The sequence below is a fragment of the Typopeltis vanoorti genome, chromosome 14 (genome assembly GCF_054136105.1).
Source record: "Typopeltis vanoorti isolate ZY-2024b chromosome 14, IOZ_Tvanoo_1.0, whole genome shotgun sequence".
NCBI classification, from domain to species: domain Eukaryota; kingdom Metazoa; phylum Arthropoda; class Arachnida; order Uropygi; family Thelyphonidae; genus Typopeltis; species Typopeltis vanoorti.
Genome location: NC_143562.1, coordinates 71,240,486 through 71,267,273, shown reverse-complemented (window position 1 = coordinate 71,267,273; position 26,788 = coordinate 71,240,486). Strand labels below are relative to the sequence as shown.

Sequence of the window (26,788 nt, the reverse complement as noted above, 5' to 3'; positions counted from 1 at the left end):
GGAACTCTTTCAAGTTTCGCCAGATCTCCAGTAAACAAAGTGAGGGTGTTTTTCGTCTGTAGGTGTCTTACATCTACCGATGAAACCGGTCTTTTCCTGAGGATATTCTTATTCATTAATGTTCAAGCCGGGAGCCGAACTCCCTTTCCTACAGGGTGATGATTGGATGCTCTAAACACTCCTACAAATACTTCACACTATATGATTCATGCTTTTTAACTATTTTTAGATTTTATATATTTTTATTTTTGTTTACAGGTTAACACTTGGTACACAGTTCAATTAACACAAACACTGATCAGTACAAAAAAAAAGTAATTATGTGAAACGCCTCAGAAAACTCTTCATTTTAGCACATTTTTCCTGTTTTCTCGATAATTATCAGTGCTGATTCTTGTTACTTCGATCGTTCTTAGTCTTCAGTTACCCCGTTTAAATTCTTATGCCATCTCCATTTCTATTATTAGGCGATAAACTGTTTGAATCACGCAATCCTGTGAATTTCAAGTAGAATGTTATAATAATAATAATAATAATAATAATAATAATAATAATAATAATAATAATAATAATTATTATTATTATTATTATTATTATTATTATTATTATTATTATTATTATTATTATTATTATTATTATTATTATTATTATTATTATTATTATTATTATTATTATTATTGCTATATCTGTTTTCTAAGGCATTTTAACAAAAATAAATAATAATTATTAGTTTAATAATAAAAGTTTATATTTGAATGTACGAAGACATGAAAACAAGAATAAAAGAAGTGATCGGAAATATCTGGACACTCTTTCTTAACAATGGATATAAAAATATGCCATATTAAACTGCTCAGTGACCTTCGACCTTTGCAAGAAGTCAGTTCAGAAATTTTCTGGATTGTACAGCTGTGCCGATCAATAAATGAGGTTATTGCTAAACGGAAAAACTTAGTAGCGACAAAAGCGTAATCACGACCTGTTAGACCACATAAAATCACAGGGGAAGTGCCGACCGAGTGCTGAAGCGCGTGTTTGTTATACTCGTCAGCGAGCTTCGAATAGCCTCTCCAAGCAACGCTAGTACCGCAACTGTTCAGGACGAGGCGAAAATTATGTATTCAAATATTTTTCTGCTCCCTCGCATAAAAACATGTTAACACAGCCGCGAACAATCCTAATATTAGCAACGGCATCCACAAGCGTCCGATGGAGTGGGATAAAAATGCATAGATGAAAAGTAATTTCATCTATGCATTTTCAGTGCAAAATGTAAAGAAACAAACTTTGGCTTAAACCTTCCAGCAAAAATTAGAATGCCAATCATAGTATAGATTTCATCAGCATCAGTATCATACCAAATACGAGGTCGTTTGTATTATTGCTGTGGATTTCTGGATGCATCGTAATGATCTCTGGCTTTTCTATTAGTTTCATATACAATCACGTTTATAATTGTTTCAGGAATTATTTGTTTGAAACAGTCCATTTCGGAGGATAGATTTTGAGTAGTATTGCTCCGGAAATTCCTTTTCATTCTCCAAATACCTGAACGTCAGGAACTTTATGTACATCATGGAACATTGGTCCATTTTTTGTTCATTTTTGAGTTTCCATTCGGATACACAACAACATTTTGCGGGATATTCTCAGCAGAAGAACCAGCAGCTGGAGCGTCTACAGTAGCTAGATATTCCGCATTTACTTCTTCTTCTCTTAGTTCTTCATCTAATTATGGTATATATTCTTCAGCAGCGTAGTCAAAAGTCGAGACATCGCTATCAAAAATATTATTTTCTAATTCCACATCTGAATCAGCATCATCGCTTGGCATATCTGATGAAGCAACTGACGACACTTCCTCTGAAAGATCTCTCATCTCAAAACTGGTAAGACGTCTTTTTCTTCCTGTCATAATTATCGAAAATATCGAGAGAGAAACAATATTCTATAAAAACTACAAAAATTGAGAAAAACAGCAATAAACAAAGCAGATAATAGTTCATAATTCACAAGATAATAACAAATAGAAACCATAAACACTTATACTAATTCAATAAAAAGCATATCTTACTTCTTTGAAACGCAAGTAAAGACTGAACTGAAACTGCATCAAATCATTTTAACGATAATGAAATTACACAGTGTACACCAGTAAGCTGAACAAAAAATGACTAAAAACGAAGAAACATATACATGCTCATACAAGAATCATACATAGTTCCAAAGCGAATATATAGTAGAAAAGCAAAAATATATATTTCAGTCAAATGGAGTGTAAATACAAAACAAACTATGGAAAAAGACTAACGCAGCTGCTTGCAAAAACCGGATTTGTATGGAGAATATTGAGGTACATATGCACCCCTGTACATGGTTAAGCGCTGAAGTGCCATTGAAGCCTTACTACTACATTCAAATTCACCGATTTCAATGACATATTTTTTTTGTATTGTGTGAAACATATCATAGATATCATTCCTAAGAAAACTTTCCATTCGACAACTTTTTATTTACATTTTAGCCTGGGGTGTGTTTGCACTCCAGAGAGAATGTTAACAGAGTGGTCCATAATATTATTCTGGACAACTTTGCTTTCAACCATATTGCAACGATTCGATTTATGCTCTTTCCTCTAGCAACACGTAATCATCCTCCAGGTCTAAAAAACGAAATTTGTGCAGAAATTGTTTCATAAGAGAGGAGTTGAAGAAATTGATAGGTCAGCATACAGCAATAATCTCAACTCCATCGAACTCTTGTAAGATGTACTGCAAGGCCGAATCGCTCGACATTAATGACGAATTTCAGTAATGCTCTACTGAAAAAGTCAATCGAATTACCTCACCGTAACAAAATCTAGCGGAAAGCCTTCCTAGAATATTGATTGATTGATCTCATTCATCCCTTTAGGACGACTAGAGTCCTGGAGCCATGAGGAATTTACGGCGAATTTAATGCAGCTGGTTCGCGCCTAATTGCTGAATTTCGTAAGGGCAATATTCATGACTGTAATCCGTGTGTGTCCACCCCACCCTGCGGGTTTGCTTATTTTGGAGAACGAAAGTCCCGAGTTTTCGGGTGAAAAGAAAAATCTCCCTCCGTATGAGACCGGCTAAATGACCTTTCGTCGGAAGAGACCAGATAAAGGTTCCTCACGTCACTGAAGGGAATCGAACCCAGGTCTTTCTGACGAAAGGCTTAGTCTGTACTGATTGAGCTACGGAGGCTCTCTCCTAGAATAATGACGGATGTTCTAGCGAATTATCCACCAACTCAAGATTACTGGCTTTCATGTGAGAATTTGGATGAGCAGGAGTACGGTTATTTTGATCAGATAGTGCATGATAATATCATTTCTTATTCCACGGGTGCTTGCTTGAGTTTTATGAAACAGCTTGAAATTTTCGCAGTGAGATTTTTAGAATCCATCATCCATCATGTAGTTATTCTAATAAAAAAGCATTCCAATTGTCTTTGTTTGCTAATTAAACAGTTATATATTAATTTTTTTCATTTAGAATGTGTTAGAAATAGTAATATATTAGACCATAAAAAGGTCTAGATAAAGACAGCGAACTGTTTTTCACCATGCTACTGAATGTCTCAGAATTTCCGAGGCAAACAGCAACAACCTATTAGGTTAAATATATCTCTTGCAAAAGAGACCTCAGATAACCAACCAACCTTCCCCTCGTTAAATCACAAATTACCAAACAGGATTAGATCTCTCAGCTTGGACTAAACTGCATTTCCAATCTCTCCTGGGATAAACATATCACAATAGTCCGTAGAAATTACTAATTAGCAATTCTGCTCATTGACAATCCCTCTCTTCCAGATTCATTTCAATCTATCTCACAGACGAAATATATTATCACCATGTTTATTCTACACGTAGCATAAACATGGCATGGCGGTGTTGCATCTATTAACAAGCAGTTGAGAATCCCTTTACTGTGCAACTGAAAACTCACCGAACCTGCTACTCCTCCTCTTCCTCTTCTATTCCATCCGCCATTTTCCTCTGGACCAGCCGTCTTCAATAAGTATTTATTCCCAAAAAACTATAACCTGCAACTCTTAAAATGTCAGTAAACCCTCCTCAGACGGCACTGATGTGCTTTTTAGACCCTCTAGTGCACGGGATCAATATATACAATGTGTGTGTGTGTGTGTGTGTGTGTGTGTGTGTGTGTGTGTGTGTGTGTGTGTGTGTGTGTGTGTGTGTGTGTGTGTGTGTGTGTGTGTGTGTGTGTGTGTGTGTGTGTGTGTAATACTATGAGGTGATTCGCAAGCCATATAACATCCAACCTGAGTAATTCCTAAGTCAGCAACGGCGATTTCATTGGTTTGAAATGTAAAGCAACTAAGGCTACCAGGTGAAAGTTTTACTTGTACTATGGCTTTCTCTTAGTTGTACTGCATAGTTGTAACTGGGCTATGGATCAATGGATATTTTGTTTTGGGCTGATCCTTTTATTAGGTACCGACTGGTTGTAGAAAGCCTACAGTATTTCATCTATTTCATATGAACGATTGTATTTCAATACTGTCTCTGTGTTTTTTCATTGATCATGGAATAGAAGCATAATCGGTTACCTTACATTCTGAATGTACACATAAATGCAACGTTAATTTATTTACAACTTAATTGCAGTATTATGGTTATACTCCCTTCGTCAACAAACAGATGATAACCAATCGTAGTAGTATCATCTGAGGAGTACAATCGCTTGTACATTCGCAGCAAAAATGATGTTAATCCAACCTAACAGCAGTTGCTGCGAAAACATTCTTATAGATATGTTCTCCTCTTTTCTATTCAATGATTATTAACTTTATATTTTGTTGCTTGTTTTTAACATTGTCCATTTCAGCTGGTGTCGACTTGTGCTGTTTGTCATGTTGCGAGAAATCTGGCAAAAATCATTACGTAGAAATCCCAAGTAAATTATTTATTGATATCCCGTATATCAAAAGATGGATTACCTGTGATATTCGTATCTAAGGTAAGACATATGTTGATATTTGGATTATCGGAATACTTACCATCAAAAAGGACTTCGAATTAAAACAAAAATTAAATCGTTTTTATTGTGAGACTCTCAAGAAACAAAGAAAAGTCCCCAAAGAAGAAAGACCTAATATTTTCCTAAATTACTGTTCCTTAAACTGAAATATTAATAGGTAGAAGGAAGTCTCTTTCTGATAGAAAGTGTTAACTCCAAATCGAGATATGATCTTTTAAAATAAATTGAATAATTAAGTAATGAAGAAACACTTACTTGAACAGGTTCGAAGAGTCTGATCATTTCTTCTGGAGGCTACATAGACAAAACGGCAGAATTTAACATGAAAAGTGTCCATTTGAAACTATTGATTATTAAAGCTCTGTTAAATACTTTTATGATATTTAAACGTTAAATAAAAGCAATTCATTGTGTTTGTAGCGAATATTAATAAAGCTATTTCTAAACAGCAATTGAAATGCTGCCAAATTTCGACTGCGCACAAACAAACAACCTCTCAAGCAAAAGGATAATTCAAAACGCATTGCTCTTAGATAACCAAGTAGAACAATCAATCAGATGGATACAGCAATCCTTCGATTAATGAGCACCGATTAGTGCGTTTTTGATTAGTGTGTCATTTTTTTCTACAAGCAAATTCGATTAGTGCGCCTATATACATCTTAGAAATAAATGTTACAGATTTTGAAAATTATCTATCTATATTTTTTATAGCTAATTATTTTAAAACATCACTCAACAGGATGAAATAATTTAGTTACTGATTAAAAATATTTTATAAAGTTATTTTTATTGGCATACTACACTATTTCCATGTATACGATGTTCAAAATTTACCCGTCAAAATTTATATCTTCTGCTAATTACATAACATTTTGATGATCACATCTTGCGTCTACTTTGCAATTGTTTTCCTTACTTTTTCATTTTTAAGTATTTTCCCAACATTTCATCATGAGTAGGACGAGAACACAAAATGGGTGAATCAACTATAAGAGCAGTTTTAAGCAAAGCTGCTGAATATGAAGTGAAAAGTAAGGCTGCTTGAAAAGTAAGGCTGCTGAATACGAAGTGAAAAGTAAGTTCATCATGCATGCACTCTAAATAAAAGTATTATAATGGTTGAATTATAGAGACTTCTTTCTACATGGATCGAAGATTGTAACCAAAACGGATCCCGCTAAGCACTGGCCCTATTAAATCAAAAGCATTAAGTCTCTTTGCAACCTTAAAAGAAAGATCTATCAGTGATGGAAAAGAAGAAGAAGAAGAGGAACTCCACATTAGTGCTGGGTGGTTTGAGAGTCTCAGAAAGATAAATAACTTACATAATATTCTAATCAAAGGTGAAGCTGCAAGTGAAGATAAGGAGGTCGCCGCAAAGTATCCAGATATTTTGAAGAAATTGTGGGAAAACGGGGAGGGGAGCAATATTGTGACCAACAAATAGTCAATGTCAATGAAACCGGCCTTCTTTGGAAGTGAATAACTCCCAAGAATTTTCTGGTCAAATCAGAGAAATTTCAGTCTTCTTATAAAGTCGCAAAGTCGAAAGGAATTACTGCTAAAAATATCTGAGCCGTTTGGAAGCACATTTTCCACACTGTGCAAATAATTTTAGAGGCTTTTCAAATGAATATAAGTTAATTAAATCTCATTCTGAGAAATTGCGTGATTCCGACCTGCTAAATTTAGCTGCACAGCGGGAAAATCCTTAAGAATATCGAGAAAATTTAATCATTGACAAGCCCAAAGATATTTCACAGAAACAAATGGAAAATAGTTTTCATGCACCCGAAGTTGTCCAGCAGCAATTAAAGGCTGATCCTGATGAAGAGAGAAGCAGTAAAATTTGCAGACGAGTAATAGAGCCAATAGGACCATACTGTCAGTTGTATGGGGAAAAAAAGAAACACAATGCCCGCCAAACTACGTTAGCTCAATTATTCGTTAAGTAGAATAATCAATTTATATTCTGAATATGTTCCTTTAAATAGGCCCTGAGATATACCCGAATTCTTTTATAAAAAAATATGGGTCAAAAAAGAAATTTGAGGAACGTATTATGCTTTTTTCCCACAGGTTATTCTGTTCAATTAGTGCATTTTCGATTAATGCGCCTGTTTTAAAGAACGCATTAGGCGCATTGCATTAATCGAGGTTTTTTTTTTTTCAAATCAAAAAATCATGTTTATTTGTAAGCTTCCTATAATAGTACAATATGTTGAAAAATCATATGTGTAACCTAAGGGCAACAACTCATCCAGGTTACGATATGCATAAAGTTACAAAGATTTATGTAATGCATTTTCATTATATATACGTATGTACATTCATATAATATACATATTACATATCATTATAATATAATTACATAATAAAATCGCAGATAAAATAAAATATCATCATACAGAGAAAGTTGCATAACAATTAATTAGGAACAAAATAAAACAAAGCAGTTGAATAGCATTTACATTTTACGTTTTACACATAATACTCTTTGAATACAAATATGCTAAACACCAATAATTTATACAATTATTTTGAACAGAGCTTCCTCATTTCTGTGGGAAAATAAATACTCTTTGATTAGAGTTATTGTATTTGTTTGGGTAAGTTTCATTTCTTATTGTTAAAGGTAGTGTGTTGAATACTTTTGGCGCTAAATAAGTATAATGTTTGTGTATCTCTTCTTTATTTGCTTTTGGAACTAAATATTTTAGGCCCTTATGTCTACTAAGGAAAGTATCTTGTTTGATATTTACGTATACGTTGTCGTCTTTTATGAATAATATGTGTATTCCTATAGACGTATAAATATCTAAGGGGTAGTATGTTTAGTATGGTATATTTATTACACATTGCAGTATCCTTATATTTGTTTCTAGTTAAGATTTTAATTACTTTATTCTGATTCGAGACTAAAGGTTTCAGAGTAGTGCGATAGATTCTTCCCCAACTTAATATACCATATTTGCCTCCGTAGTGCAATTGGAAGAACAACGGTACATTGCACCCTTCGATTGGAATAGGCCTAAGTTCGATTCTCGTCGCGACGGCAGGAATCTTTATCTGGACGATTTCAATGGAAGGTGAGTTAGCCGATCTCATACGGAGGTAGTAGGGTTTTTTCTCCCGGAAACTCGGGTTTTTCATCCCGCATACAGATAAATCGGCCCTTCAGAACACACGCAATTTACAGACAAGAAATACTAGTTGTAGTGGTGGTGGAGGTGAGCGGTAGATGGCGCTGATGGAGATGATTCGTAGTAGAGTCTCGGTGTAGTGGTTGAGACAATTGTAGGTGTCCTCCCGCGATGAGTCTTCGGACTCCTTGGAGGTATCAGGAATAATAATAATAATAATATTGTAGTGTGCTTTGAATCCAGGCAGAATATAATATTTTTTAGCATTTTTAAATTTAAGAATCTTTTTAGGTAGCGCAGTCTGTTTAACATAATCCTTACTTTCTTTAAGAATCGGTAATATGCGGTTTCCAGCTTAAATTACTATCAATTTTTAATCCCAAGTTATTACACTGGCTTTTTCTATTTTCTCGCAGTTCCAATTTTAATTTGTCCTGCAATTCCAATCATTCAAAATTAATTGTGCAGTGAAGTTCATTTTGCCAGTTGTATTTCGCAAGTTAAAATTTACATATTTAGTTTTTGGGACATTCAGACTGAGTTTATTTGACTGGAACCAATTTGTTACTTTCAAAGGATCAGCATTCACGATGCTTTTCATTTGTTCGGCTATGTCTGTAGAGAAAATTAGTACTGTATCATCTGCAAAAGTATTTATTTTACTGTTTAGTATAAGATTGCAGAAGTCATTGATATAAATATTAATTTTAGTTTTGCTGTATATATAAATAAAATAGGTCAAATATTAGTAACTTAACAATGCGCTGTTTATAAAGAAAAACAAATTATAAGATATGCACAATACGATCAAAACTTTATTCTTATATGTTCATTTAATGAATTCTATTATGTTATCTGCATATTATTTAACTGATTATATTTTATTTTAATTATGAAATAAGTAAAGTTTTTATAATAAATAAAATGCGTTCACATTACCTTATAGCCCATTGTATTATTCCAGCATCCTACAACCTGCAAATGAAATTTCACAATGTAACATACGCAGATGGGATTTACAGAGGCGTAATAAAAAATCAATAAAGACATAACTAATATATCTAGAAATAATTGTAACTAATTTATTATAACTTCTGATACTGAAGTCATTGAATGAAGTCACAGTAAAAGTAAGTTGCACTCCTGGATAGTGAAATCAAAATAGTAGATAGGTTAGAACTTAGCTGTCTAAATTATGTTCTTTAATTCTTTTGGGGTAATGAAAAAAATGTTAAAGGATGAATAAAGAGTGGTTATTTTAGAGGATAAATAACTAAACTATTATTGTCATTTTTATGTTACTTTAAATTTTTTAAATATTTTTTAAATACCTCTTGTATTTCCGAAGTAGCTTGATCACATATTCCATTAACAAATAATAAAAATTTATTTTCCAAATTTGGAAACAGGTGTTCAATGCAATCATGAAGGACATCTCGGGCCTGAAAAAATTATAAATAAATAAATTAGGTATATTTGCTTCAAATGATGCATTATATAAAAAACAAGAGATAGTTTTAGGAAATCGTATTAGCTTTATAAAAATAATTTATTTAACTTAGAAACACAAATTGTGTCATAATTTGTCATCCTGATGATATAAAGTTGTGTCAACCTTATATCATCCGTAGAAAAAGTCTAATATTAACTGATTAAAAACATAGAAATCATAAATTATAAATCATAAAATCATAAATCATAACTTAGAAATTTGTGGTGAAAAGATTAGCAGCAGTATACCACACTGGTGGAACTGTACTCCAGGAGATTGACGAGGCCAGGGATTTGGGAGGGTTGGTGGATAGGGAGTTGAAGTTTAGGGGGCACATTGCAAAAATGGCTAAATCTGCTCATCAAATCACTTGGTTACTGAAGAATACCTTTGACAAGCAGGACAAGCAAGTTATTGTTCCTCTGTATCGAGCCTTGATAAGACCCCATCTTGACTACTGTGCCCAGATATGGGCGCCAGGGTTTCTTCATGAGGGAGGAGGTGGAGGGGATCCAGAGGCGAGTGACGAAGATGATAGCAGGTCTATGGAATGAACCTTATGAGAACAGGTTGAAGATTTGTGGGTTGCAGAAATTGGTTGATAGGCGGAAAAGGGGTGATATGATTGAGACATTCAAATTACTGAAGGGTTTCTATAAGTTATTAATTATATGAAGAGCCAAAGGCTCTTCATGTTTAGGCTTTATGTTTCTATAAGATTAATTCAGAGGATATTTTTCAGAACAGGACTGGTGGTGGGAGGACTAGGAGCCATCCATGGAAACTAGGCAAGAGTGTGGTTAGCAAGTGTGTTGGAGCTAGGTTTTTTACTTGGAGAGTGGTGAATGAGTGGAATGAGCTGCCGGAGTCTGTTGTGGGTGCTATGACGGTGAGTGAGTTCAAGGCAAGGTATGATAGATACTGTGTGGATGCTAAGTAGTTGTTTAGGGCCTCCCTCGATAAGTCTAAGGACTCCTAGGAGTTTCCCGTAATAATAATAATAATAATAATAATAATAATAATAATAATAATAATAATAATAATAATAATAATAATAATAATAATTTTTTTTTTAAACATTTTATTGTCTCAGATAAATTACATACATAGATACAACAATGGTTTTATATACACGTATATATATATATATATACATAGTATTTATAATACATTACAATTGTGAATAACAAATACTGGCGAGTTATTAATATTTTTAAATTATAATAATTTTTTTTTAAAATAAATAATATTTTTGTTCACTGCTAAAATATTTACACATACATATATACAATAGTTTTTTTGTTTTTTTTTATTGTCTCAGTATAAGTAACATACAATAATAATATTTACAGTATTTACAATAAGGATTATAAAGAATTTTTTTTTTTTATGTCTCACATGAATTGCATACATAGTTGCTGTAGTAATTATATGTATATAATATTTATAACGCATTACAAGTGTGTATAACAGATACTTGCAAGTTAGTAATTTTCTTCCTCGAAGCTTAGCAGAGCTTATCTGAGGAAGATAATAGATGACAGAGGGTGGTGGTTTCATGGTTGTGTTCCTATGGTGGTCACAAGCCAGGTGTTGATTTTACTGTTTGTTGGTACGTGTTTGAAAGACTTTGACTGCTATTACAGTTTTTTTTTTTTTTTTTTTTTGTGCAAATAGGGTTGGATTTAGACATGGTGTGTTTGTTTCTTTGTGTTCTTGTAGTGGTCGTTTTTTTGAGAGGGGGGGTTGTCGTGGTTTGTGTGTGTGTGTATGTGTGGTGTGGGAGAGAGAAACAGGAATTGCTCTGATAATAATAATAATAATAATAATAATAATAATAATAATAATAATAATAATAATAATAATAATAATAATAATAAAATACGAACTTAACAGTTTTATTAGTCTAACGAACGTAATGCATATAACATGATGAAAGCAGTCGGATTAAACACTAAGCGCATATGTAACGACAGGCATTTTAAACTATTTACGTTTTGTGGCATAATGATTGACATTTCCTTGGTTCCGGGCTATCAGATTTATAATAATCTAACATCCATGGAGAATTTTAGCCTTTTTCTTCTTCTAAACTTCTTTTGTAATTAATTTTCAATTATTCTGAAATTCAGAGTGAATTTTATTATTAGTTGCAACCTGTTAAAATAAATGTTGAAATGTTTTAATTTTTCGGTCGTTTCTAGCCAAGTAACGAATACGTCATCGAATCCTGTCATCTGAATTTCATGAGGCTTATTAGCACTAGTAACGAGTGCAACACGTAACAAGGCCTTGTACCTTTTCTCTTGGAATCTGAAGAAAGGGATATCCATGTAATGGTCGAATAGAGTAGAATAGCCGTGTCTGGAGGAAGAATTTCCTGAAGAACTAATGTGCTTCTCCAGAGACATTGATGAACCATATAACAACGTTCTGACTTGCTAGGATATCGGAAGGTATCCATTGTTTCAGAACTGCAAGTTATAGGCCAAAAATATTTTAGCCTAATCGGATTCGAACTACGGAACTTTCCACCCAAATGGCTTCGTCGAAAGCGACTAGTTTAGGAATAAACTTCTCGAATCCTTGTGCTAACAACATTTTAAGCAAATAAAAAATATATATTAAATTATTTCAGTATTTTTGTTATTTAGAGAATCTTTACTGTTACGTGCTGTGTAATTTATCGTATACAGAAAAATTGAATTAAAAATTGGCTAATATCAAAACACTTGCTGAAAGCACAAGACACACCTGAACTCTAGAAATGAATTCGATGCTAAATATGACAAAAACGATTTCTGAATGGTAATAATTGGAAGTATTGCAATACCACTAATGCCTACTCCTAGTAGTACGTGTGTGTTATTGGGAATAAACTTCTGAATTTACAAGAGAAAAACTATTTCCACGTGTGAATGAGGCTAGCCAAATCTTCACCTAGATAGTCAGCCAACATGTTCCTTGAGTAATAAATTGGATTACAATCCGAAAATATTTATTATTCCAAATATTAATTTTTCCAGAATTACAGCCTAATTTGGCATCCTTTCCATTGTAGGACATATTTCGTACAGTCTGTCGCAAACTTATCATTAGATGCGGTATATAAAACATATCATATGTTTTCCCTCTATCGAAACATATTTCTACATTCTCAAATGTCACATGAGTAAGCATGATTGTCTATGTTAACAGACAAAGTATAGTAATTATTTTCTCCAGCAAAGAGTACAAAACGCATTCTTTTTAGACTGTAGAATCCTTGCGAGAAGTTACTGTGAAAAATGTTTCACTTACTCCAAATAAAAATATCACAAGTTGCATTTTTGGACCAATTTTTTTCATACAAATGCAGCCGTTGAAGAATATCAGCGACAGTTTTCACAGTGTTATTTTTTATACGTCTATTATGATATTTACCTTCGATATTTCGAAAATGACCATTCGCCCTCTCATAGGACTGCTTGTTTGAATTTGGGAGAGCAATTAGGCTATGAGACCAATGTATTATTAGGAGCCTTAATTATGTATATGCATCAGGCTAGTTTGCGGAATGAAAAATCAAAGTTACCGACAGGAAGAAAGAGAAAAGAGAGAAAGCGAGAGAGACTTTCGCTTAGGCATGAAATCATTTAACCCATATTCCGTGGAATGGATCTTTATTAAATTCTCCCAAACTCCTTCATATGATTCGAACCCAGATCTCTTTAAACAATGGATTATTGACAATGCCAGCTAAATTACATAGGCTTCTCTAACCGCAAGATATATTATTCTATTGATAAGGTAATCTCTCTCTCTCTCTCTCTCTCTCTCTCTCTCTCTCTCTCTCTCTCTCTCTCTCTCTCTCTCTCTCTCTCTCTCTCTCTCTTTCTCACTTCGAACGATTGATCGTTACGGTATTAGATTTTACTGGAGAAATTTTCATATCAGGAATAACATAAAGCAGCGTGTAAACAGAGTTTATCTGATTTGCCAGTTTGAACAATCTTAATGACACTACAGTTCCTTAAAAGGCTCACTTCAATACAATTAGGGAAGTGGTCATCAATAAAGACACTTAGTTCTCAATATATACCAAATGTGTTCAAGGTGGTATACTTTAGCTGAAAATCATCTTCACTAAAAGAATAGCTTCGATAATTTAACCAGTTTTTCAATGCTACTATTTAATCAAAAATTGAAGAGTACTTACTGTTTCTTCGATTAGCTGAAAACAATTTGCGAATTCTAGTTTTCCAGTAGGGTTTCCTACAATATTAAAAATATTTTAAAAATATAACAAGTTCTATAAATAGAATGCAATATTTCTACAGTTAATTTTAAGTAATATCAATCAATGTAATATAGGATATAATCAATGACAGTTCATATAACAGACTGAGAAATTTGCTAGAACAAAACGTTAATTCAATTTACTTTGTAGGGTGAAATATCTTTCAGCTTAAACATATTTCAATCGCAAAGAATATTTCTGATGTAATGCCTTATATCTCACCACAAAGCTTCTCCCTAACGCCTTCGCCATCTGCCAAAATTAGCATTGGCAACAATATCAGAGTAAACACTCGAAAACTCATTTTTCATGTAATTATTAAGCAAATTCAAAAGAAAATTAATTGAAAGATGTCACATACATCTGTAAATGTCTCTCTCTATATATAGTATATATAATGTGAATTTATCTAACCAATTAATGTTATCACGGCACTGCAGTTAACGGAAGTCAAATCATGACACTTTTAGGAGCATTTAATGAAGTGGAAGCCGAATCACTTAATGCATTTTTTCATGATAGCTGTTTCTAATTCGTCAACCAACAGGATGTCATTAATGATTGCAAGGTCTCGATGAAGGGCATTCCAATAATAAGGAAACCTTATCAACCTTCTTAGTTATTCGAGATACCAAGTAATGTTATATAAACTTGATTTTTAATCCTATTTCCCAAGTAAGCAACAGACAAGTAAGTCAAGTTTGCGCCTGCCCTAGTGCAAGTCTGAGGAAACTCGTGGTAACTTAGTGCCATTACCATGAGTTCCGTTACGAGTTGTTTCAGACTTGCACACCGTGCAGGCGCAAACACAAACATGACTTACTTGTCTGTTTGCTTACTTGGGAAATAGGATTAAAAACCAAGTTTATATAAAATTACTTGGTGTGTTGAACACATAATATATCCAAATTCATTAGGAAAATCTGACCATTTTCCTGTGCAACTATGGAGATAAAAACTGGAAAAAGTATTACTCATCCATCTAATTCCTACATAATTAACCCTCCTTTCCTTATGGTCATGGGAAACAAATCATGGGAAAAAGTCAACTCCCACCCCTGACTTTTTCCGATCAATTCCTTCTCTTCCACAAAAAAATAATTTCCATCTTCAGCACCTTCTCTCACCCCCCCTCCCAAACGTTCTCTACCCACCCTTAATAATAATAATAATAATATACATATAAAAATACCGGGATGTTTTCAGATTATTCTCTTACATTACTTTACCCTCACTTTCCCCCGCACTTTCCACCCTTCCTTCAACAGCTTAACAGCAGATGAATGCATATCGCCGGGATAAAGAGACAGAAAACAACATCCAAAAAAGGAATGTCCAAATTTTCCTCCTATATTATTCTTCATATATTAATTTTATAACACCTCAGTAATGCCCTGAGATTTGAGTGAAGAGTCAATGGTATTGTAAACAAAGGGGTTTCTAAACGAAAGTAGGCTATATTAGCCATTAAAATTTATTTTAATGGCTAATATAGCCTTATTAATATTTATTTTAGAGAAGTAACATGGGAATTTTGCGAGAAATAATACCTATTTCAAAAAAAGATATCATTTTATCAGCATATGCTCATCAAGTGAACATTATTTTACCCGAGCATCCATTAATTATTTTAATTCTTAATATCCACAGCCATTTCATAATTCCAGAGGGTTTTATAATTCATCACAAATTCCTTTCAGATTGTCCAAATTCTGATTTTTGTTATTGTTATTTTAATATAAAATTCGTGCATTTTTATTTGCATTACACAATATTTGAAATTTTTTTCAAGATCGGAGACCTTCTGCCATAGTTCCGAGTGATCTTTTTCACACTTTGTACTCAAATCTTCAGATCTCTAAACCATATCTAAATCAATTCGTACTTTTTGCTCGGTTTTATGTATATACATATAGTGAAATATGTATGTCTAAAATAAGATTGATGGATGTTTTTCATCTATGAAAAAATATGCCTCAAATTTGGAAAAATATGATCGCCTGATTTTGGGGAAACACATGAAAATTTAAAATTTTTACCAAAGAGTAATATTCCCGATAGGTGACGATAATATAAATGTGGTCTCATTCTGTTAATTTTATATTTTTACACTCCTTTGGAAATAAAGAAAACCACAGGTTTGCTGTTATCGTTACTTCTTTCAACGTATTTGGTACATCGTCTTCAAGAACACAAGTTTTTGAGTCTCCTGAATGGAGTGAAGTATGCAAATTATACAGAGAGTTTTTCCAGGTCGCCAGCATTAGTATAAAAGTTATTAATTCATTTCGTATGGTGAATCAACGACTGTGAGCCTCTTTTAGGGGGAGGCACGGCACCACCTCAATCCCTCCTATTTTTATCCTGGCTCAGGACCGGCATAGCTGACAATTCAGACCTATGGCTAATGGGGTTTTCTTAGGTTTTCCGAACTGTATCCTTGTGTGTTCATGGGGCCGGTTTGCCTATTTGCGGGATGAAAAACCCCAGATAAACTGAGAATAAAAACCCTGCTGTCCACGTCTGGCGAACTTGGCTATGTGTGAGAAAGATTCTTAAGCTCCTCACAGCAGACACGTGAATCGAACCCAGGACACTTCTTTCCCAGGCATATGGTTGCGAAGCCCATAGCCACTCGGTTAACCGCGCGGACAGTAAAGAAGTGAAATAAATTTTTTAAAATGCATGTTTTCAATTTTATGCTCTAACTTAGCTACATGAGCAATGTAATTTCACATGAGTAGAAGTTTTACTTTTTCGAAGCATTCATTTATTTTTTACTCTTCTAGTTACTATTTTCATTTGTCACACAAGTAAGCGGATGCAAAAAATACGCTCCAAGATGAGACTTTTTCCCCTCTATTTTTTTATGAGGCTGCCTAATATGAATCAGTTAATTCAGAATGGGGCTTCGAACCTTGTGGGTGTCTATCAAGGAAGGTCTGATAAAAGTTTAAATTTTTCATTTATTCCTTCGATTGTTTCTCAATTTCTGTTCTCTTAATTCTATAAAGCAGTTTCAAAACACTCATGTTTAGTTGAAATATAATAATTTAAAATTTTATACCAATAATCACAAATATTATTAAGAGTTTGGTAATTTTAACGAACGCTATTGTTGAAATTGTAAATAATTACTTAATTCTTATTTTTATGATATTCACAAATTCTCTTGCAACTCACGTGATCAGATGATCATAGAAGACTAAGTAAATAATAAAAGAAAATATATTTATTTTCAATATTTTAATTTCTCTTGATGTTTTTTAATCTACGACTGTTCCTGATTCTCTCGCTTCTTAATTTTCCTTAGTTTCTCACTAAGAAGCTCAGCTGTCCGATTCTGATTTTGCGTATGTTCGATATATAGTTCGTAAAATTCAACCTTCTCGCAAGTTTGTAATATTAAAATTAAGCGGTCATGTTTGTTCTACTCTTAGCAAACTTGCTAATAGATTTTAACACAATAATTTGGACTATTAATGAATCGAGTTTAAAAGGAAAAGATATCAATAAGTTATGCTGAAATAATGCAGACCCTTGGACACGCACGCACGCACACACACACACACACACACACACACACACACACACACACACACACACACACACACACACACACACACACACACACACACACACACACACACACACACACACACACACACACACACACACACACACACACACACACACACAGAGAGAGAGAGAGAGAGAGAGACAGACAGAGAGAGAGAGAGAGCATGGACCGATTGATATATATTGAGTGTGCGTTTGTGTCTGTATGTTGGAGGAGAAGAGACAGACATTATCACATCTCAACACTCATAAGTCAGCATGGCATATTTTAAAAATATTTAAATAAAACTGAATTGAAAATAAAAAAAAATTGCGCAAAACACAAAACAAAAGCAATCATTGGTTGATTTATCGACAAAAGCAATAGCATTAATACTCTAATCAGCAGTTGCTAGTATCACAAAACATTACAATTGGTATTACAAAGTTGTGCAATTTTCATCGGAGATTTTCATTATTTTTTGTTGCAGGTTACAGACATCCTCAATTATTCCGTTTTTCGAATGACCAAAATATTAATAAAATATTAATGTTCAGAATGTTCACAATCGTTGTTCGTCGAATGGCCTCGATATCATAACGCTGTATGTGGGAAAAAGACAAACTCAAAACATAGCTATATCTAATCCAATTCATATGTTATGGCATTCCACAGTTTAGTGATCCCTTTCTGTATCGTAGAAAATGTTACTCTATTCACCTTGTTTGTTGTTCGTCTATTGGGTATATCTTCACCGAAAAGAACCTACTAAATCCCAAACATTTCCATACTAGCCACGTACTTATTAATTAAACTACATGACTGATTAGTGTCCTATTTCAGAAAATACGTAATACTTTTAAGGTTTCACTAATAGTTTCATCGGAAATGCTGACTTCATCAGGTGAATACACTACCAGGGAGTAAACAACATCTTAAACATATATTGTACTTTAACAGGCACAGAGTTTAGAATATGTAGTAGTAGTTGTGTTTGAAATGGAGTCCGAGCGTTAGTTCTGGCATAAAGCACTTTGCGTGTGAATGATATCACGAGTACGCCAAAACTGGTTACAGCGCTATGTGAATCGGGTAAGCCGTAACTGAGATTGCTGTTTAGATGAGCAGGTTCGAGAGCTATTTCTTTGGATTCCAAGATACGTCTCTCTAATTCATCGGAGCATTTATGGATGTTTGAAGTTAAGTTCCAGTCTATTTGATGTTGTCGTCCTTCATTATTGGTACTGGCTGGAAAAGGGCACTAGCACGGGTTCTGTTGTAAGAAATGTCACGTTGATGTTCTTTTAGGAGGAGAGAGATGGACTTTTCTGTCTGACCTTAATATGGTTTGCCGCCACTGCAAATGATTTTATATATTCCTGGGAACTGAAGAAGGTTGTGTTTTACTTTAGGTTGACTGATGCAAGATCGGAGTTTTGGATAGGTTGAGAAATATGTTTTATCATTAAATTTCTTCAGAATATTCGCCAGTTTAGGAGAGAGAGAACTTATATACGGTAAGGAGATGTAGGCTGTGCGGTTTGAGTTGTCTTCATTACTTTGTTCATTACGTACACTAATACGATTATAGATACTTTTATGAGAGTAACTGTTATTTAAGAAAGTCCTTTTGAGGTAATTAAGTTCCTCTTCTTCTGACAAAAAATAATCTCTCTTGATGAGCTCTTGTGGAAATAATTCCTAATTTCTGAGGTGGGTGGTGGTGAGACGAAACATGGTATCTATCGGTGTGTGTTAGCTTCCTAAATATATAAATCTTGAGACCATCGGTTGTTCTAGTAAGTTTTACATCTAGAAAAGCCAGAATACCATTAATTTATGGTTCGGATGTGAAGGTTATATTTTGATGAAAATTGCTTAAATGATCCAGAAAGATTTGTAAGGTTTCCCGGCCGTGATTCCAAGTTTGAAAAATTTCGTCCATTTAACGCAGCCAGATTTTGGGTTTCAGTGTCGCTGAGGAAAGGGTTTTTCCTCAAAATCTTCAAGAAAAACGTTGGCTAGCACTGGAGACAACGGATTATCCATGGCCAAATAGCTGTTCTGTTCTGTTTGTAGATCTTGTCCTCAAATAACAAATAGTCTGAATCCACACAATGAACACGTAAGGCGAAAATCTTCTTAGATAACTTGCTTTTTTTTTAAAGACTAAGGACTTCCTGGGTTGGAATTGGAAAGTTGGTGAACAGTGAGACTATGTCGAAGTTGGATGTTCTTTATCTTCGAGGCAAAATCAGCCGATTTCTTGATGTATGAAAAGAAATTCTCTGCGAGATGTTTCAAGGAGGATGCGAGATATTTCGAGCGATTATATGTAGGGGAGTCTGTTAAATGTTAAAAGCTTTTAATGTTAAAACATATTTCTCCACCTTACGAAAACTCCGATCTTGCAACAGCCAACCTAAAATAAAACACAAAATTCTTCAGTTCCTAGGAGTGTACAAAATCATTTGCAGTTGTAGCAAATCATATTATGGTCGGACAGAAAAGTCCATCTCCCTCTCCTCCTAAAAAAACATCAACGTGATATTTCTTACAATAGAACACGTGCTAGTGCCCTATCCAGCCACGAATAGGGCATTCTTTTATTCTCTGCCAATACCAATGTTGAATGACGACGATATCAAATAGACTGGAACTAAATTTCAAACATCCATAAATGCTCCGATGAATTAGAGAAACGTATCTTGGAATCTAAAGAAATAGCTTTCGAACCTGCCTATCTAAACAGCAATATCAGTTACAGCCTACCCGATTCACATAGAGCTGTAATCCAGTTTTGACGTACTCGTGATATCATTCACACGCAAAGTGCTTCATGCCAGAACTAACGCTCCGACTCCATTTCAAACAAAACTACCACTTGTTTTAAACTCTGTGCCTGTTAAAGTACAATATATTTTTAAGATGTTGTTTACTCTCTAGTAATGTATTCACCTGATGAAGTCGGCATTACCGACGAAACTAGTAGCGAAAGGTTGGCTTAAAATCTCGTAAATTTTTTCTCTGTGTTTAAGTCAGTTAATAATTATATATATATATATATATACTGTATATATATATATATATAGAGAGAGAGAGAGAGAGAGAAGAGAGAGAATATGGTGAAATTCGAAATGGAAAAACTGTTTCGATCTACGATTAATATTCGAATAAATAATTCAAATTTTTAGTGTATATTCACTCCAAGAAATAAATTACTTATTTAGTATGGAATTACCAAAAATTTAAAATTCTCGGCCAAGTTGACTCTTCTCTTAAGCGATACATCTTAATATGAATTCGAAGATATTGATGTGATAATTATCAAATTAATTCAGAATAAAATTGGAAACGTTTTTGTTCATTTCGTCTCTAGAGAATGGATTTGTCGAGTAATTTACTATTTTCTTGCTGTGATGTTTTTATTTCAAATCGAAACTCGATAATTGAATAACTTACAAAATAGAGAAATAATAAAGAAATTCTTACTAGTACAGGGTCGAGCAGTTTCGCAGCTTCCTCCTACAAATACGAAAAAAAAAAGTTTTATTATTCTACATAAGAAGAAACTTTATCATTTTATTAATTGGTAGCAATATTTATTTGGATATTATGATAATAATATATTTAACTCGACTGGTGAGAAGGATTATTATTGAGATTTAGAATTATTACTGGGAAGATTATATTTGCGGATAAAATTCTTTTTTTTTTTTCCTTCAAATATTACTGAAAAAATTTCGTTACTGAAGAATGGAATGATGTCAATGGTAAGACTCATTCAAGCGAAGAAGACTACTCTTTTCAAAATATTTGCAGTTGAATTCATTAAAATATGGTCATAATTTCAAAGAATATGTTTTAGTTTACGATATTAAGTATTGTAAAGTGTTATCACATTTTTTGTATTATTACATTTCATTTACATCTAAGCTTAACAGCTGTGATAATGTACTTCATTTTAGTTTTAGTTAATCATATAATAATCAATTTTTTCCGATGATAGAAATACCACAAATTGAAAACTAAATATTGACATGAAAACCATCATTGTACTTAAATTAGTATTCTTAATGCACAACTCCAGTTGAATTCAAATGAAAATGTTATACAAGAATAAAATTACTGAATTTTAATGAAAAAAATAATCAATGCCCATTAAGATACAATATTGCAAAGGTGCTCGGAAGAATTAATTTAATTTCAACGAAATCATGATAATAAATAAAATGCACTTTAATGATTTATATAATTTTATTAATTAAAAAACCCTTACTTCCTGGATCTTACTTATCTCCATCACCTTGCATCATATGTGCAAAAGTAAATATATGTCTTCAAGAGAATTATCTAAATTAACAAATCTTCATTTTTCTTAGTTAACGTAATATTGGTATTCCTGAAGAGTCAATTTACTTTATTTCAGGCGAATAGCGCTATGCATTTTAGATGGAATTATGGGTTCTGATATAGCGTATTGAAAGTTGGACGGCTATTCAATTAGTTCCAATAGATCAAAATAAATAAATAACATTAAATAAATAAAATAAATAAATAAATAATAATTAATTAATTCCTTTCTAATAAATTATAGGCAACTAGATAGAAATCTCTTAATGTGACTTTGACTCCGACTGAAGATTGAATTCAGCAACAGCGGTCGGATTTATTAATTTATTTATTTTTAAATGGTGACTTAGCCGATCTGATAAACTTGCAGAGTTATCCTAGATGGAAAAATCATGTTTTTATTCCATAAAATCGTCAAGCTAGCATGAGCCAAGCAAACGAAAAGCTTCTCCTTAATGCACTTGAAACATCGTCTCAATATTTGTTATTTAGTTCTACGTTCGAGTTGCGTCTCGAATTCAGATAACATTTATCAGAGACTTTTCAAGTGGATGGATGGCTCTTACTTTGCTTGAGGATCTCAAGAAATTAGTTATTATCATCATTTAACCTTTCAGTTGAGTGCGACTCTTAGTAACTTTGTCGGCAAGTGTTCTTGCCACAAAGGATTTCTAGAGAGAATTTTACAGGGTAGTTCACCATTGCTTTCCTCCAATCCCCTCCATTTTATACATGCTTGGGACCAGCATATAGCTTACGAATCAGGCCTATGGGTGGGTCCTAAGTATTTTATGACTGTAATCCGTGTGTGTTCACTGGCCCAGTTTGTCTGTACAAAAGGATGAAAAACCCGAGTTTCCGGTGGGAAAAAACCTTTCCTCCAAATCACTTAGCAACGCTTGACTGAAGCAGTTCGAATTCGAATTAAATTACAAGTACAACAAACTATTTTCCATCAATAGCGAGAGTTGCTGTTAGGAATAGATAGAAGAAGGAAAAGGAATGTAATAGCCGCTACCTGTATTGCAAAAAGGTCCAAAATATCAACTCAAAACAGGATTAAAATGGAAATATAAATTGAGAATGTTTACAGGTCAATTTATTCTCCTGACAATTTCGTTGGGAATTCACTGAGAAACATTTGTATCTCTGTTAACATGATGTACTCGTAAATGAATTTTTGGACTGCATTATCATATCAGTGGATATGAAAATTCAGTCCAATGTTAAATCCAAGAAAGTGACACAAGTTGCTTGCTTTAGTGCAAAATTCTGTATAATTTATGACAAAGCCTAACCGTACTCAAATAATTTGATCGAGCGAAGCCATCATGTGCTTCGCTCGATCAAACCCTAGAACTTCGATTTGTTTCACATTTAAAGAATGATTTTTAAAATACGTGTATGTATATGTGAAAGTCGCGCGGTTAGCCTAGTGGCTTTGCGCTTTGCAACCATATTCCTAGCGAAGGAGTGTCCTAGGTTCTATTCTCGTCGACGACTTTAGGAGCTTAAGGATTTTCCTCAGCCATAGCCAAGTTAGCCGGTCTTGGGCGTGGACAGCAGGGTTTTCCCCACAGTTTATCTGGGGTTTTTCATCCCGTAAGCAGGAAACCGGCCCCCGTGAACACACACACGGATACAGTCATTAATATATGCCCTTAGGGGATGCAGCAGAGGAGTAGCGATCCAGCTGCACTAATATGCCAGTAACATGAGAATGATAGGTTAGATACGATATGTGAAATATGTGATACTGTTTGAATTATAATACTACCCACTGCTAAAAATTGGCATTAGTTAAAAGTCACTTCACAGAGTTTTTTGGTTATCGATTTTGGATTGATAACCAACATTTGGACCAAGAATTGGAAATGATAAAAAATACAGCCATACAAAATGGATACAATCCAAAACAACGCAACAAAATCAGCAGTCACTTCCCCGCACACCAACCTATACAAGAACAAATCCACAGGATTCCTAACCGTATGTCAAAGGCATCTCCGAACGTCTTTCAAAAATTATGAAGAAATATAAATTGACTGCTTCCTACAAATCAATCAACCAAATCCACAATTGGTTACCTTCTCCTAAAGACAAACTCTAACCTCTAATGCTACCTGGTGTGTAGGAGGTCCCATACTCCTGTAAATTGTCTTATTATGGACAGACAGGCAGATCCATTAACAAACGCATTTCGAAACATCAAGACCATATCCGTCTCATCAAACCGCAGAAATCTACACGGAATTGAAAACCCAAACCATTGGATCCATTGGAAGAAAACCAAACTTCTACATAAATCTTCATATAGACATGAACATTTATATGAAGAAAGTGCTGAAGCCCTATGTCACAGACCTAATTTGAACCGCAATGACGTTCTTACTATATCTACAATCTGGGAAATTGTCATCCAAAATTACGTAAAATAATTTTATGTTATCTCATTTCAATGTAATCTCTCTCTCTGTTTTTTTCAGATATATTTTAATTCAATTCTATTACACGTTACTGCACGCGTGGAGGGATTCCATTGTTAGTATGAGCCCTAACTGTATGTTATTCCTAGTATTGTTTGAATTAACTGTACTGATGATGTCCTGTGATACTTAGGATGAAATATTTACTTATTAAAATTCTTATTACTGTGGATACGTATGTATGCTTAATCATTTCTGTTCATCAGTTTGAAGCACGCCGCGAAACTGATGGATAGAAATGATTAAACATACATCACTACCTGAAATAGAAAACTCATTCAAAGCACATCCTGTTTTATGTAAAGAAAGGATAATATCATTTATATAAGCTGATATAACAATCATGATCTAAGTGTACAACGATTCAAGTCAACAGGGAATTCAGTTTTGTCCACTGAGCAAACAGGCATTTATTTACTTCAGACTAATCGAGAGAGCAAAGAAATAAGAAATTTGACTTAAATCTTACCACACATCAACTTCTTAAATATGTTGGTGTCATTATCCTCTTCTTCTTCTAAAACTGATTTCGGCTTGTACCGAATTCATCATCAGCAGCAATAGTTAAGCAATAATTATTCGATTCATCTTAAGTATTACAAGTATTATCTCCCAACTGAATCTTACGAAAAATAGTTTCTAGGTAACAGTTGGTGTTTATATAGGTGATCCATGTCCTCCATATTTATTAAGAAATTAGATTCTGATTTATAAAGATGAAACATAAAATGCAATTTTTTGCCACGATCCGGAAATGTGGGATGTATATACTTAACGGTTGGAAGTATATCAATCATAAAAAAAATCCTTCCTGAAGTTTCTGTACTTTCGATACATGATGACACTGGGCTATCTGATATCGCTAGAATCCTTAAAGGAAGCTGTAGGTGAATCGTTCCGATAAAAAAGAAAATCGACTAACTTTCAAATTATAACTTCGATTTATATCCCCCCCTACCAAGTTCAGGAACTGGTGGGGGGGGATTATTAAAGCGAAGCTATAAAGGTTATTCTTGAAATTATGCAAAATATATTCATGTTTTCATAAAATAGTCAGATGCGTTTTTTACAATCAATCCTTAATGCCATTTAGAAAATTATTCACGGAAAAGAACGACAAATCAACAAAATGGATATTAAATCTATAGATGGTGAAAGTCATATTACAAGAAATCAGGCAACACTTTAATTAACATGCAGTCATATCTGCAAGGGCAAATCACATTTTCCCTTGCAGAATTAAGGCTTACAAAGTGAAGATATAGTCGAGAGTGGGATATGAGGACTGTAGTTTTGAAACAGTTCTAGAACATTCATCTATACTGTTCAAGAAATATAAATTTATCTATCGGCTTGACATTCTTGTGAAGGTTTGAGACCTAAAGTGCCATTCAGAAGGTAAATACTTGCATCCGGTGCTTTGCTTTGATTAATCAGTTAGTGTTCATAGAATGTTAGTGTAGGATGCCTTGCCTGTAGTAAATATGGATATCTGAGTTATTAATAGATTGACGTGGTTGATCAATGTAATTCATTGTAATATGGTGCATGGGCTTCGTTTATCCACTCATAAAGGTTAATTATGCATTCATTATGAAATCATTACGACATGATAACCTAGTTCTGACTTGCTGTTGCAAATAAGGTGAAAAGCATAATAAAATGCTTTTAATCGTTTTTTAATAAAAGATATTCGGCATGAAACTCTTTGAGATCTTATTCGGCTAAAAAACAATATGGAATGTAATATCCCTTAACAAATAAGTTCATCTCGCCGAATTGAAGCCTTTGGCGCTTCATATAATTAGTAATTTATTAGGACACCTTCTTGGCAATTCTCATATAAGGAGTGTAAGTTCTGTTCGCTACAAACTTGGTATTAACTAGGTCTACCTACTCACTGATTAGACCCCAATGGGGGAGGAAACCGGTGTGGGGCAGATCTGACTTTGAAAGGCTCCACTTGGAGTTAGGTTTTTGCCTGCATCTGAGTGGGACCACCGCTGAGATTATGGCTCTGCTTGGTGGTGGGGTGAGCCTGACATTGGGTAGAGCCAATGCTGATAAGTTCTTCTCGGTGACGGGGCTGAGCCTGTCATCGAGTGGAACAACGCTGAGTTGGGCGATCTTTCGGGATTGTCTTATTTTTAGAGCCTGCTTCATCTGTACACAAGGTTGAAATCGGTCTGGTTAGTGAATTTCTCTCATAATGTAGAACAGTAATACAGCTCCTAGGAGCTAAGTTCACATCATAGGTAAATACCAAGAATAGTGATCGGAGCTTGCTCCACCCTTACTATGAGTTGCCTCAGTTTGCACTACCAAATGGGTCAGGTGCTGCACTATCAAGGTATTTGCTTACGCTTGGAATCGCCGAACTTTATATAGTTTCTATATTCAGCATGAAACTCTTTGAGTTTCTTATTCGGCTAAGAAACAA

At 33.9% G+C, this 26,788-nt stretch overlaps 1 protein-coding gene across 1 annotated transcript; it reads right to left on the bottom strand.

Annotated features, from left to right (window-relative positions):
- Positions 1-207: 207 nt before the first annotated feature.
- Positions 208-14,303, bottom strand: LOC150099617 (uncharacterized). Its single transcript, XM_090404310.1, has 6 exons — positions 14,173-14,303; positions 13,870-13,925; positions 9,511-9,621; positions 9,119-9,154; positions 5,289-5,327; positions 208-494 (listed from the first exon to the last, which is right to left on the bottom strand). The coding sequence occupies exons 1-6, from the start codon at positions 14,252-14,254 to the stop codon at positions 441-443; spliced, it is 378 nt and encodes a 125-aa protein (XP_090260436.1). The 5' UTR covers positions 14,255-14,303; the 3' UTR covers positions 208-440.
- Between the last annotated feature and the right edge of the window lie 12,485 nt (positions 14,304-26,788).

Bases quoted from the DNA above. Each gene is read 5' to 3' on its own strand.
- LOC150099617 (XM_090404310.1), bottom strand. From the start codon at position 14,254: ATGAGTTTTCGAGTGTTTACTCTGATATTGTTGCCAATGCTAATTTTG. The intron at 13,926-14,172 runs GTGAGATATAAG...TTAATATTGTAG, and splicing joins CGTTAGGGAGAAGCTTTGTG to GAAACCCTACTGGAAAACTA. The intron at 5,328-9,118 runs GTAATGTGAACG...TTGTCTATGTAG, and splicing joins ATAATACAATGGGCTATAAG to CCTCCAGAAGAAATGATCAG.